The sequence below is a fragment of the Ranitomeya variabilis genome, chromosome 6 (genome assembly GCF_051348905.1).
Source record: "Ranitomeya variabilis isolate aRanVar5 chromosome 6, aRanVar5.hap1, whole genome shotgun sequence".
Taxonomy (NCBI): Eukaryota; Metazoa; Chordata; class Amphibia; order Anura; family Dendrobatidae; genus Ranitomeya; species Ranitomeya variabilis.
In genome coordinates, this window is record NC_135237.1 from 213,799,184 (window position 1) to 213,813,953 (window position 14,770).

General features: G+C 41.0%; 1 protein-coding gene across 5 annotated transcripts in view; it reads right to left on the bottom strand.

Annotated features, from left to right (window-relative positions):
- Window positions 1-14,770, bottom strand: part of SACM1L (SAC1 like phosphatidylinositide phosphatase) — a 573,015-nt gene that overhangs the window by 117,030 nt on the left and 441,215 nt on the right. For all 5 annotated transcript variants that reach the window (XM_077269423.1, XM_077269421.1, XM_077269419.1 and 2 more), the window contains one exon: window positions 3,441-3,579. In XM_077269423.1, the coding sequence (XP_077125538.1) occupies window positions 3,441-3,579 (139 nt within the window). The remainder of the gene's footprint in view (window positions 1-3,440; window positions 3,580-14,770) is intronic.

A 14,770-nucleotide genomic window follows, 5' to 3' on the forward strand; every position in this document is an offset into this window, starting at 1 on the left:
CCCTGACCTGCTGATTTGAGAAATGCCTTGTATTACCTCCATTTTATCTTCTTTGTACATTACATATATTTCACACAAAGTGAGGGGACGATGTACGTCATACAAGGCATATCTATACTCAAGCAGGACAAGTGTCAGAAAAAAAGAATTCAGGAGCCATTTATTTGTGCATCATGAATTCATTATTTCTGACACCTGACTTGATGACTATAGATCTGTTGTGTAGGCTGCCGTCACACTGTCAGTATTTGCACAGTATTTTACAGCATTATTTGTAAGCCAAAACCTGGAGTGGGACTATGAGGAAAAGTTCAATAAACACATATGCACCACTTCAGCATTTAACTACCACTCCTGGTTTTGGCTTACAAATACTGATGTTAAGTACTGAACAAATACTGCGAATGCGACGACACCAAACAGCCATCGTCTCTACAGTCTGCGGCAAATAGCTACTGGTGAACCGAGACAGGACGCAATGATGTCAACAACCTAAGCCCAAAAACCCAAAGTGGTTTGTAAAGGAAATAGATAGGAGACATGGTGAAGAAAATAAAACACAATTAGTTTATTAGAAAAAACATTAACATTTAAAACATAACTTTACAGAGCCGAAGCCAGCAGGACATTTTACAGCATATTGTCCTGCCATGACATGTCCAATGTCAGAATCAAAAAAGGCAGCAAATTGGTCCCGCATGTGGCCTACTTCCACTGTTGACCGCAGCGGGTGATGACGGTAATCAGGCAAAGGGTTTGCAACAGGTTCATCAAGTTCTATGGTGGGTCGCTCCTTAGCCAGAATGAAATTGTGGAGAACCACACAGGCTTTTACCACCTCATCCACTGTCTCCATTTTTAGATTTATGGCAGTTGCTAGAATGCGCCATTTGGACACCATAATCCCAAAGGCACACTCTACTGTTCTGCGGGCCCTGGTTAGTCTGTAGTTATAGATCCGTTTTGTGCGGTTCAAGTCCCGACTTGAATATGGCTTCAGTAGGTTTTCACTCATCTGAAAGGCCTCATCCCCAACCATTACAAATGGCAGAGGTGGGCCTTGAGTGTTGGGGAGAGGTCATGGCTGTGGAAAATTAAAATTTTTGCCATAAACACGTCGGCCCATATCCGAGTTTTTAAAAGTCTGTGAATCGTTGCCACGGCCAAAAGCACCAATGTCCACGGCAAGGAAGCAACAGTCCGCATCGGCTATTGCCATGAGAACTACTGAAAAATATTTCTTGTAGTTGAAGAACTGTAATCCCTTTCTGGCTGGTTTGATAATCCGGATGTGCTTCCCATCCACCGCATCCAAATAATTGGGGAAATCACACACAGTCCAAAATTTATCAGCAATTTCCACCCACATGTCCTCCGTGGGTATGGGTATAAATTCTTCACGGAGAATGTTCCACAAAGCCCGGCAGGTGTCAAAAACCATTCCAAACAGGGTGGAAATTCCAAGGCGGTACTGGAAATGGAGGGATGACAAGCTCTCTCCAGTTGCAAGAAATCTGTAAAAGAAAGAAAAAATAATTTACAAAAATGAAAAGAATACATGTCAGACCAGCAATAATTATGACTAGCATTTGTTTAGAATTATTACGTACCTTAAGGTAACCAGGAGACGTTCCTCTGGTGGAATCGCTCTACGGAGCTGTGTGTCCTGTCTCCGGATGGCTCCTTGGACGCGAGCAAGCAAATCCCGGAAAGAGTCTTATGACATCCTGGTATATTCCGGGAATTTTTCCGGGTTCTCATTGAGCTCGCCATACAGGGTGTGATATGCACCACGGCTCTCCCGCAGTTCTACAATGGGGTGTTGCCAAAAACGCCTACGCCGTGTCCTTCTGTCTTTCCCGGTTTCGGTGTTGCTCCCAAGCAAACGCACACGCCAAAAAAATCTTGATGCTTAGATCCAGGTTGAAGTAAAAGCTATCCATGTGAAGATCCATCATGTCACAGGATACAGGAGCAAAATCTGAAGATTTCAGCTGTCCTAGGGTCTATATATAGATATCGCATAATACACGCCCTCTGTAGTCCCATTGGCTGTTTCTTGTGATCTAGATTTTTCTCCTGTAAATTTTTTCAACAAGCGCAAAAAAAACGCAAACGCATGGAAAACGCGTAAAAAAGCATGTAAACGCAGCGTTTTAATGCCGCTTGCGTTAACCGCGTTTCTTGCGTTTTTCTTGTCCTTGCTTTTGCGGATTAAACGCTGCAGATTAAAACGCAAATGTGAAAGTAGCCTAATGTAAAGTGAGGCAGAAGAGGAAAGAAAAGTTGTGGCCGTCCCTCTGCCAGACGAGTGCCGTTTTGCTATGTTGCTTCTTCACACTGTGTTAACCCATTTTAACTCTGTGTATTCAATAAAGATTAATTCAATTTTATTTTCCATTTTTTGGTCACTTTCTGCCACGGTATTCTATCATGGTAGTTCATGTGTTATCTAATTATTGAAGTGCAGTCAGCCCAAGTTTAATAGGATTATGGGATTAAAAATGGAGAAATGAAGGAAGCACTCCATAGTTATCTAACGTGAAAAAAGTGGTGAAGTTTATTCAGACCCATAAGCCTCAAGTGTTAGCCGAAACATTGCGCAGACATGTGGGTCTGAATAAAGTTCACCACTTTTTTCACTTTGGATAACTATGGAGTGCTGCTTTCATTTTTCATAATAATGTGTATATATATATATATATATATATATATATATATATATATATATATATATATATATATATATATATATATATATATATATATATAATGTTTGTCTTAATTTTTCCTGACAATTCATAAACTGTTGGATTTTAAGTACCAGTATTTCAGAATTTGGTCGTGTTTTGCACAATTTCTTTATGTGATCCATATTTGCATTTCTGTGCTTGACCCCCTCTTTTGTCCTATGCCTTATTTATAGGCATACCCTAGATTGCTTTTGTGTCCATCCTAGGTTCTATCCAATGTAGCTAGAGGTAATCTACAAATCTATCCTTATGTACACACAAGGGACAGACCACTCAATCATCTGTAGCAGCAACTGGGAAGAGTTGAGGGGAAGCAAAGCAAGTCTAGTCTGGCCTCTGGCCAGATAATGAAAGTATATTTTCTTTGAAATGCAGGGGTGTTTCAGAGAATAGTATACCTAGCTGCAATCATGCAGTCAAGCTATGATTCATACTGCTCACTGTTTGGGCAGAATTAACATCCCTAAAAATATTGCTGCTATCTTCTAGAAAGAGAGAAACACCAATCCACAGGTTGTGCGTTACACGGCATCTTTATCCTTATTTGTCTGAATATAGCATAACTGCAATATATGGACAGGTGTGGAACTGGCTTTAGAAGAAAGTAGCCATATTTTTTAAAATTATTGAAAAATCGTTAAAAATATCAATTTACTGTAATATAGTAAATTATTAACATTGTTATACCTGTAACTGAGCCTGAAGAGAGCGATGTGCCAGCAAACTCTGAACCACATTTGTACGATCCAAACAATCCATACAATTACTTCGGAATATTCCATCTTGGGTCATCAACACTTTCCCTTCAGAGTCCACTAGGAAATAGCTAAATAAAAGAATTAATGGATTTTTACATTCTGTAAACATATAAGGTGACATTTTCAACGACAGAATAAAATATATATTTTTTAAATACACTACAAAAATATAATACCAGCATATTAAGCATGTTCTCTTTAAAGTAATGCAAGTCAAAGTCAGAAACCAAAAAGTCAGTGTCATTCTCCTGGGGGAACAAAGCATCGCACATGCTGAAGTTCAAACAATAGTTTAGTGATCAAAAACAACATTTGTAGGACTAGATGAAGCGAGTTAAATATAGTGTCAGGCACTGCATAGTTTTAATAGACACCAAAATAGACACTATTACAGTCGAGCATTTATTTCTCAAACATGTCTGTTTGGATCAAAACTACGGTAGTTTTTTCTGTTGCTACTGCAGCAGTACCTCTGGTTAACTAGATCAGACTGAATAATTTATCTGTAGGACGATGCTTTCAAATAAATTATAAAGATTTTTTTTTAACAATTTTTAAAAAAAAACATACATGACAAGGTTGGGGTATGAGGAAGTAAGAGGGTTGGGAATGAGCCCTAGATCAGTGTTTCTCAACTCCGGTCCTCAAAACGCCCCAACATGTCATGTTTTCAGGATTTCCTTACTATTACACAGGTGATGGAACTATTGCTTGAGTAGGCGATGAAATTATCACCTGTGCAGTTCTAAGGAAATCCTGAAAACGTGACCTGTTGGTGGGTCTTGAGGACTGAAGTTGAGAAACACTGCTCTAGATAGTCAAGTTGGAAGCAATAAAACCATGGGCGCTTCTGGAGATCTTTAGTTTAGCCATTGAGCATTTTCGAGGCTATATGCACACGCTGCGTATTACTCTGCAGATTTTTGCGGACTGATTTTGGTAAATCCGCACTGCAGATTACCTGCGGAATTACATCGGATTTATGGCTTTTTTTGCTGTTTTTGTGCAGTTTTACACCTGCGGATTCCTATTATGGAGCAGGTGTAAACCGCTGCGGAATCCGCACAAAGAATTGACATGCTGCAGAATAAACAACGCAGCGTTTCCACGCGTTTTTTTCCACAGCATGTGCACTGCGGATTTTGTTTTGTTTGCAGCGGCCAATCTGCTGTGGATCCGCAGCAAAATCCGCAACGTGTGCACATACCCTGAAGGAACCAATCAGCCCATTTCTTACACATGAAAGTAGAGGTATCGCTGTATAGGCACTCGTCCCCCAGTAAAAATATCTTCTTTGTAGACACTGGATGAGCAAGTTATAAGAAATTAGTGTAGAAGCGCACATGTACAGTATATGTCAATTCACATGGACTGCTTTAACAAAAGTGCACCTCCATGTTCGGCACATTGGATCTCTACAAATCAAGAAATGTTATTGGTGGGTGGAAAAGTGCTTACACAGCCATACTACTGCCTCCGGGAAAAAGCACACAGTGGATGATGCAGACTTAAAATTGCAAACATATTAGCTTAGTGCCCAATTTGTGGTTCTGGCGACATATCCCTAGAAATTATTCAGTGGGCTCCACCCGCTAAAGTAATGACAACTGCATGAATCTAAAAAGAAAAACTAGAAAGCACGTTGCATGATTTTTAAATAATAAATTGCATGAAATAAGTATTTGATCACCTACCAACTAGCAAGGTGTCTCTCACAGACCCGTTAGTTTTTTTAAGCCCTCCTAATCTGCACTTATTACCTGTATTAACTGCACCTGTTTGAACTCGTTACCTTTATAAAAGGCTCCTGTCCACACAATCAATCACACTCCAACCTCTCCACCATGGCCAAGACTAAAGAACTGTCTGATACCAGGGACAAAATTCTAAACCTGCACAAGACTGGGATGGGCTACATGACAATAGGCAAGTAGCTTGGTGAGACGGCAGCAGCTGTTGGGGCATTTATTAGAAAATTGAAGAAACAAAATGATTGTCAATTTTGCCCATTCTGGGACTCCATGCAAGATCTCGCCTCATGGGGTAAGGATAATTACTAGAAAGTTCAGAAATCAGCTCAGAACTACACAGGAGGGCCTGGTCAATGACCAGAAGAGAGCTGGGACTACAGTTTCAAACATTACCGTTAGTAACACTATGATGCGATGGATTAACATTGTGCAGTGTACACAAGGTTTCCTTGCTCACGTCAGCACTAGGATTGATCGAATAGCTTCGGATAAAACCTTATCCGAATAGCTATAGCTACTTACCAAATAGCTGCCTTGGATACCTGGAATGCTCCTGATAATCAGCTGTTCGGCACCGCAGCTGCATGTGTCGCGGCTATGTATCAGTCACAACACATGCATGGTTAACCTGTTTGTTGGGCTCTCCATGCATGTGTTGTGACTGTCACACAGCCATGACTTGCAGCTGCGACGCCAAACAGCTGATTATTTGGAGCACTCCAGGTAACCGAGGCAGTTATTCGGCAAGAGCTATAGCTATTCGGATAAGGTCTTATCCGAAGCTTTTCGATCAACCTTAGCCAGTTCATGTCCAGGCCTGTTTTGAAGTTTGCCAATGACCATCTGGATGATGCAGAGGAGGCATGGGAGTAGGTCATGTCAGATGAGACCAAATTAGAACTTTCTGGTATCAACTCCACTCGCCGTGTTTTGAAGAAGGAGTGCAACCCCAAAACTGTGAATCATGGTGGGGGAAATATCATAATTTGGGGATGCTTTTCTGCAAAGGGGACAGGATGACTGCACTGTATTGAAGGGAGGATGGATGGGGTCATGTATTGCGAGATTTTGGCCAACAACCTCCTTACCTCAGAAAGAGCAGTGAAGATGGGTCGTGGCTCGGTCTTCCAGCATGACAATGGCTCGAAACACACAGCCAGGGAAACTAAAGAGTGGCTCTGTAAGAAGCATTTCAAGGTCCTGAAGTAGCCAAGCCAGTCTTCAGACCTGAACCCAATAGAAAATCTTTGGAGGGAACTAAAACTAAGTGCTACCCAGTGACAGCCCCAAAACCAGAAAGATCTGGAGAAGATGGCCAAAATGCCTGCTGTGGTGTGTGCCAACTTGTTAAGAACTACAGGAAACGTCTGACATCTGTAATTGCAAAAAAGGTTTCTGTACCAAATATTAAGTTGTTTTTCTACTGTATCAAATACTTATTTAATGCAATAAAAGGAAAATTAAACCCTTACCGACATCGGGCGTAATAATAAGCTGATGTTGAGGTCCCTCCCTTTGATGTGGGCTCCAGTGGTGAGCCCACATCTTTCCGAGGACATGTCAGCTGTTCAAAAAAGCTGACGTGCCAGCAATAGCCGCGGGTGGAATCACAATCCACCCGCAGATATTAACCAGTTAAATGCCGCTGGCAAACAGACGGTGGCATTTAAGTTGTGCTTCCAGCCATTGGGGCAGAAATACGCACACCGGTGACTCCCGTCACGTGATTCCGGGTCACCGATGTGTTGGCATGACAACCTGAGGTCTCCTGGAGACCTCTATGGTTGTCAGTGCCAGATTGCTGTGAGCACCACCCAGTGGTCTGCGCTCATAGCAAGTCAGTAAATAAGCTATATAGAGGCGATCTGAACATTGCCTTTGTGTAGCAGAGCTGAATGGGCTATGGCAGCTTCTAGTCTCCTTTGGAGACTATTGAAGCATGCCAAAAGTAAAAAAAAAAAATGTTTTTAAAAATAAAGAAAAATATTGTTCAAATCACCTCCCTTTCGCCCCATTAAAAATAAAACAATAAAAATAGATTAAAATCATCAGCTCGGTGCACAGAAAATAAGCTCTCACCCAACCCGAGATCATGAAAAATTGAGATGCTATGGGTATCAGAAAATGGTGCAATTTTTTTTTTTTTAACAAAGTTTGGAATTTGTTTCCACAACTTAGATAAAAGAGAACCTAGACATGTTTGGTGTCTATGAACTCGTAATGACCTGGAGAATCATAACAGCAGGTCAGTTTTAGCATTTAGTGAACCTAGTAAAAAAAGCCAAACAAAAAACAAGTGTGGGATTGCACTTTTTTTTGCAATTTCACCGCACTTGGAATTTTTTTTACAGTTTTCTAGTACTCGACATGGTAAAACTAATGGTGTCGTTCAAAAGTACAACTCATCCCTCAAAAAAACAAGCCCTCACACGGCCATATTGATAGAAAAAAAAAAGAAGAAGTTATGACTGGGAAGAAGGGGAGTGAAAAAACGGAAAAAGCTCTGGGGGTTAAGGAGTTAATGATGTAAAAATCATACAATGCGATTTTCTTTTTCGAAAGATTCTGTCTCTCATAGTTGAAAGGTACCTACGATAAAAAATTACAGACCTCTCCATTCTTTGTAGGTGGAAAAACTTGAAAAACTTATGCATTACCTTTTATTAACCCCTTCACCCCCAAGGGTGGTTTGCACGTTAATGACCAGGCCAATTTTTACAATTCTGACCACTGTCCCTTTATGAGGTTATAACTCTGGAACGCTTCAACGGATCCTGGTGATTCTGACAATGTTTTCTCGTGACATGTTGTACTTCGTGATAGTGTTAAAATTTCTTTGATATTACCTGCGTTTATTTGTGAAAAAAAAAACGGAAATTTGGCGAAAAATTTCGCAATTTTCCAAATTTGAATTTTTTTTTAATGCAATTAAATCACAGAGATATGTCGCACAAAATACTTAATAAGTAACATTTCCCACATGTCTACTTTACATCAGCACAATTTTGAAACCAAAATTGTTTTTTGTTAGGGAGTTATAAGGGTTAAAAGTTGACCAGCAATTTCTCATTTTTACAACACCATTTTTTTTAGGGACCACATCTCATTTGAAGTCATTTTGAGGGGTCTATATGATAGAAAATACCCAAGTGTGACACCATTCTAAAAACTGCACCCCTCAAGGTGCTCAAAACCACATTCAAGAAGTTTATTAACCCTTCAGGTGTTTCACAGGAATTTTTGGAATGTTTAAATAAAAATGAACATTTAACTTTTTTTTCACAAAAAATTTACTTCAGCTCCAATTTGTTTTATTTTACCAAGGGTAACAGGAGAAAATGGACCCCAAAAGATGTTGCACAATTTGTCCTGAGTACGCCGATACCACATATGTGGGGGTAAACCACTGTTTGGGCGCATGACAGAGCTCGGAAGCGAAGGAGCGCCATTTGACTTTTCAATGCAAAATTGACTGGAATTGAGAAGGGAAGCCATGTTGCGTTTGGAGAGCCCCTGATGTGCCTAAACATTGAAACCCCCCACAAGTGACACCATTTTGGAAAGTAGACCCCCTAAGGAACTTATCTAGATGTGTGGTGAGCACTTTGACCCACCAAGTGCTTCACAGAAGTTTATAATGCAGAACCGTAAAAATAAAAAATCATATTTTTTTCACAAAAATGATCTTTTCGCCCCCAATTTTTTATTTTCCCAAGGGTAAGAGAAGAAATTGGACCCCAAAAGTTGTTGTCCAATTTGTCCTGAGTACGCTGATACCCGATATGGTGGGGGGAACCACCGTTTGAGCGCATGGCAGAGCTCGGAAGGGAAGGAGCATCATTTGGAATGCAGACTTAGATGGATTGGTCTGCAGGCGTCACATTGCGTTTGCAGATCCCCTAATGTACCTAAACCGTAGAAACCCCCCACAAGTGACCAAATATTGGAAACTAGACCCCCCAAGGAACTTATCTAGTTGTCTTGTGAGAGCTTTGAACCTCCAAGTGTTTCACTACAGTTTATAACGCAGAGCCGTGCAAATAAAACAATTTTTTTTTTTCCACAAAAATTATTTTTTAGCCCCCAGTTTTGTATTTTCCCAAGGGTAACAGGAGAAATTGGACCCCAAAAGTCGTTCTGCAATGTGTCCTGAGTACGATGATACCCCACATGTTGGGGTAAACCCCTGTTTGGGCGCACGGGAGAGCTCGGAAGGGAAGGAGCACTGTTTTACTTTTTCAACGCAGAATTGGCTGGAATTGAGATCGGACGCCATGTCGCGTTTGGAGAGCCCCTGATGTGCCTAAACAGTGGAAACCCCCCAATTATAACTGAAACCCTAATCCAAACACACCTTTAACCCTAATCCCACCGGTAACCCTAACCACACCTCTAACCCAGACACACCCCTAACCGTAATCCCAACCCTATTCCCAACCGTAAATGTAATCCAAACCCTAACTTTAGCCCCAACCCGAACTTTAGCCCCAACCCTAACCCTAGCCCTAATGGGAAAATGGAAATAAAGAAATTTTTAAAATTTTTTATTTTTTCCCTAAGGGGGTGATGAAGGGGGGTTTGATTTACTTTTATAGCGGGCTTTTTAGCGGATTTTTATGATTGGCAGCCGTCACACACTGAAAGACGCTTTTTATTGCAAAAAATATTTTTTGCGTTACCACATTTTGAGAGCTATACTTTTTCCATATTTGAGTCCACAGAGTCATGTGAGGTCTTGTTTTTGCGGGACGAGTAGACGTTTTTATTGGTAACATGTTCGGGCACGGGAGATTTTTTGATCGCTTTTTATTCCGATTTTTGTGAGGCAGAATGACCAAAAAACAGCTATTCATGAATTTCTTTTGGGGGAGTCATTTATACCGTTCCGCGTTTGGTAAAATTGATAAAGCAGTTTTATTCTTCGGGTCAGTACGATTACAGCGATACCTCATTTATATCATTTTTTTATGTTTTGGCGCTTTTATACGATAAAAACTTTTATAGAGAAAAATAATTATTTTTGCATCGCTTTATTCTGAGGACTATAACTTTATTTTTTCGCTGATGATGCTGTTTGGCGGCTCGTTTTTTGCGGGACAACATGATGTTTTCAGCGGTACCATGGTTATTTATATCCGTCTTTTTGATCGCGTGTTATTCTACTTTTTGTTTGGCGGTATGAGAATAAAGCGTTGTTTTTTGCCTCTTTTTTTTGCGGTCTTCACTGAAGGGGTTAACTAGTGATATAGTTTTATAGGTGGGGTCATTACGGACGCGGCGATACTAAATATGTGTACTTTTATTGTTTGATTTTATTTTATTTAGATAAAGAAATGTTTTTATGGGAATAATATTTTTTTTTCTTTATTTAGGAATTTTTTTTTCTATTTTTTTTTACTCATGTGGAAATTATTTTTTTTTATTTTTTTTTTTACTTTGTCCCAGGGAGGGACATCACAGATCGCTGATCTGACAGTTTGCACAGCACTGTCAGATCACCGATCTGAGTTCCAGCGCTGCAGGCTTACCAAGCGCCTGCTCTGAGCAAGCCCTTGGTAAGCCACCTCCCTCCCTGCAGGACCCGGATGCCATGGCCATTTTGGATCCGGGCCTGCTGCAGGGAGGAGAGGTAAGAGACCCTCGCAGCAACGCGATCACATCGCGTTGCTCCGGGGGTCTCAGGGAAGCCCGCAGGGAGCCCCCTACCTGCGCGATGCTTCCCTGTACCGCCGGCACACCGCGATCATGTTTGATCGTGGTGTGCCGGGGGTTAATGTGCCGGGGGCGGTCCGTGACAGCTCCTGGCACATAGTGCCGGATGTCAGCTGCGATAGGCAGCCGATCCCTGGCCGCGATCGGCCGCGCTCCCCCCGTGAGCGCGGCCGATCGCGCTGGACGTACTATTCCGTCCTTGGGAATTAGGGCCCACCCTACATGGACGGAATAGTACGTCCAATGGCAGAAAGAGGTAAAACCAGTGGAATAGTTAAAGAGACAGCTTTCCTGTGTATCTTTATGTGCAGGCAATACATACATATATTCACACATCGCGATCCACCTGCGGCTGTTAATCCGCTAAATGCCAATGTCAATCACTGACAGCGGCATTTAATGTGATCGCGCCGGAAGCGTGTCACTAATCCTGCCCAACGGTGACCCGTCACATGATCGCGAGTCACAGATGGGTTGGCATAACAACCAGAGATCTCCAGCAGATCTCTATGGTTGTCATTGCCAGATTGCTATGAGCGCCGCCCAGTGATCGGCGCTCATAGCAAGTGAGCATTTCTGCTACACAGGCGATCTGATCATCGCCTGTGTTTAGCAGAGGTGATCGGACAACTTCAGCTTCTAGTCTCCCATGGAGACTACTGAAGCATGCAAAAAGTAAAACATTTAAAAAAAAATATAAAATAACCTAAGTTTAAAGTTCGCCCCATTCAAAATAAAATAAAATATACACATTTGGTATCGTCGCGTTAAGAATTGCCCAATCTATCAAGCTATAAAAATAATCTGAGCGGTAAATGGTGTGGAAAAAAAAAAGAAAAAAAGCCAGAATTATGTTTTTTTTGGTCGCCGCAACATTGCATTTAAATGCTATACAATTGTATCCACACCAAAATGGTATAATTAAAACCATCAGCTCGACACACAGAAATTAAGCCCTCAACCAACCCCAGATCACGAAAAATCGAGACGCTACGTGTCTTGGAAAATGACTTTTTTTTTTTTTTTCACTATTTAAATAAAAAGCAACCTATACATGTTTGGTATCTACAAACTCGTAATGACCTGGAGAATCATAATGGCCGGTCAGTTTTATCCTTTGGTAAACATGGTAAAAAAAAACAAAAAAAAAAAACTGTTGTGGAATTGTACTATTTTTTTTTTTGCAATTTCACCACACATGAAATTTTTTTTTACCGTTTTCTAGTACTTGACATGGTAAAACCAATGGTGTCGTTCAAAAGTACAACTCGTCCCGCAAAAAATAAGCCTTTACATGTCCATATTGACAGAAAAATAAAAAAGTTATGGCTCTGGAAAGAAGTGGAGTGAAAAACAAACAAACAAAAAAAGGGCTGCGGCGTGAAGGGTTTCAAGCAATATGAAAGGAAAAAAAATGAAAAATTAAATTTTTCCAACAAAAAATGTTGCTTTAACCTCAAATTTTTCAAATTGCACAACAAATTGGAAACAGGAGTACACAGATATCCAAAAAGTTGTGAAAAACTATAGTTTGGACTCACAGCAGGGCCCAGAAAGGAAGGAGCAGCGTTTGACTTTTGGAGCTTAAAATTGGCTGGAATAGATAGAGGATGCCATGTAGCGTTTGTAGAACCCCTGATTTTTCTAAACCGTGGAAACCCCGCAACAGTGACCCCATTTTGGAAATGGCAGGCGCGGTATTGCATAAGGTGCGCGCCTCTGACTGTGGAGCCCATATAACAAACTCCAATAAAATACGGTCAGTGACCACTTCCCCCCTCGCACCACTCCTCTTGGTGACGCACTAATTGGGATGCCCCAGCTGGACAATGGTCCCTAAAGGGGAAGGGTCCTACGGCCACACCTACAGGGATTAAATCCAGGTGTCCGTGCCAGTAACTTCCTCTTTTCCCCGGTGGACACCTGGAAGCTTTTATTTTTTTTTTATTCGTTTATTAACCATAAAGTAAGAGTATACAATATACACATTTGTACTCATTATTATTACATTCAATATGGAACATGTACATTATATGTATTGTTGAGTATCACAATTTGTGCATAACATATAATTTACTCCATTCAAACCATATAAACAAAACATGGAGTCATGAGAATTTACAGTTGTTAAACCACAACTACAACTATATCCTAGTAACTACCTTTCTGGTATCTTTTCTGCGGAACATCTAGAGAGATTTGACACTTTGCACTAACGTAAATGACTATAAATTTATAAAGTAAGGTGAGAGGAGTTCCATCTGCTCCAAATTTTCTCAAATTTGCCTGGACATCCTCTATTTGGTATAACGTACGTTCATATGGGATGACCGAATTTACCAACTCAATCCAGGTTCTGATGGAGGGGCATGAACCCCCATCCACCGCATTGCTATTACCTTCCTTGCCATAAACAGTGACTCCCGTAAAAAGATCCCAACATGATGACCCAAAGTCTCTTCATCCCACACCCCAAATAAACAAATTAATGGCTCAAGAGGAACAGGAGCTAATACTATGGATGAAAGTAATTATGTCACCTCTTTCCAATATTGAAGGATAATAGGACAGTTCCACATCATGTGGATAAAGTCTGCGTCTGGTGAATGACAGCGCAGACATTCTGAGGAGTGAAGTCGACCCATCTTAAAAAGCCGTATGGGGGTCAGATATGATTGGTATATTATATATAGTTGTGTCATTCTGTTATTAATCGACGAGGATACCTTAAGTGGGGATTCTAAAATTTCCTCCCATTCTTCTTCCTGTACATCAGAGATGAGTCTCTCCCATTTCCCTTTGATGAATCTTATAGCGGATCCAGTCCCCACTGACAGCATATAGGTATATAAGGAAGAAATAAGGCCCTGGGGACCCTGGGATTTGAGGATTCCTATCAGAGGTAAAGACGAAATTGTGCGGCCTGTACCCGCCCCCCTCATATATGATTGGAAAGTTGATCTTAATTGTAAGAAACGAAAAAATTGGGATCTTGGAATATCGTACTTAGACTGCAGCTGTTCAAAGGACATAAAGGTCCCCTGGTCATGCAGATCCCCCACCGAGGTAACACCATGTAACACCCAAAAATCAGTGGACGGGTGATTTAGCAGCGCCAGAAAGTAAATTATTCTTCCATAGGGGCATTTCAGCTATAATATCTGTAAAACCAACAACTTTTTTTGTCTCCAAACCAATCGTGCCAGTCGGAGCATGGGCAGTGGATGAGGGGTACTCATTTTTTCTAATTCTAAAAAGCTCAGTGGACACTCCACTCGAACAGAATGAAGCAGATGATGTTCAGAGTTGGGGAGATAACCACCAGGCATCCATGTGCCCAATGCTCTAGCCTGCCGGGCCAGGTAATATAGAAAAAAATCCGGCAACGCCGCTCCACCCCCGTTTAGGTATCTGCAAAACAGACAGTCTAAGTTTGGGCCTAGATTTCCCCCATATAAAGGAAGTAATTTGGGAGTTTAAATTTGTAAAGAGGGATTTAGGCATTGGTACTGTGCTATGTTGAAGGCAATAACTAAGTTTAGGGAGCAGAATCATTTTAATTAGGTTAATACAGCCTGCAGCAGATAGTGGGAGTTTGCTCCAAGATGCAAATTTGGATTTGACTAAGTCTAACAATGGATAGACATTAAGCTGTAGGTCAGAATTACTGTGTTGAGACATATAGATACCCAAGTATTTGAAATTGGATACGATAGGCAACAAGGATAGAGTTTCAAAATTTGGCGTTGGGGCACAAGAGAGGCAATAAAGCAGATTTGTCCCAATTTATATACAG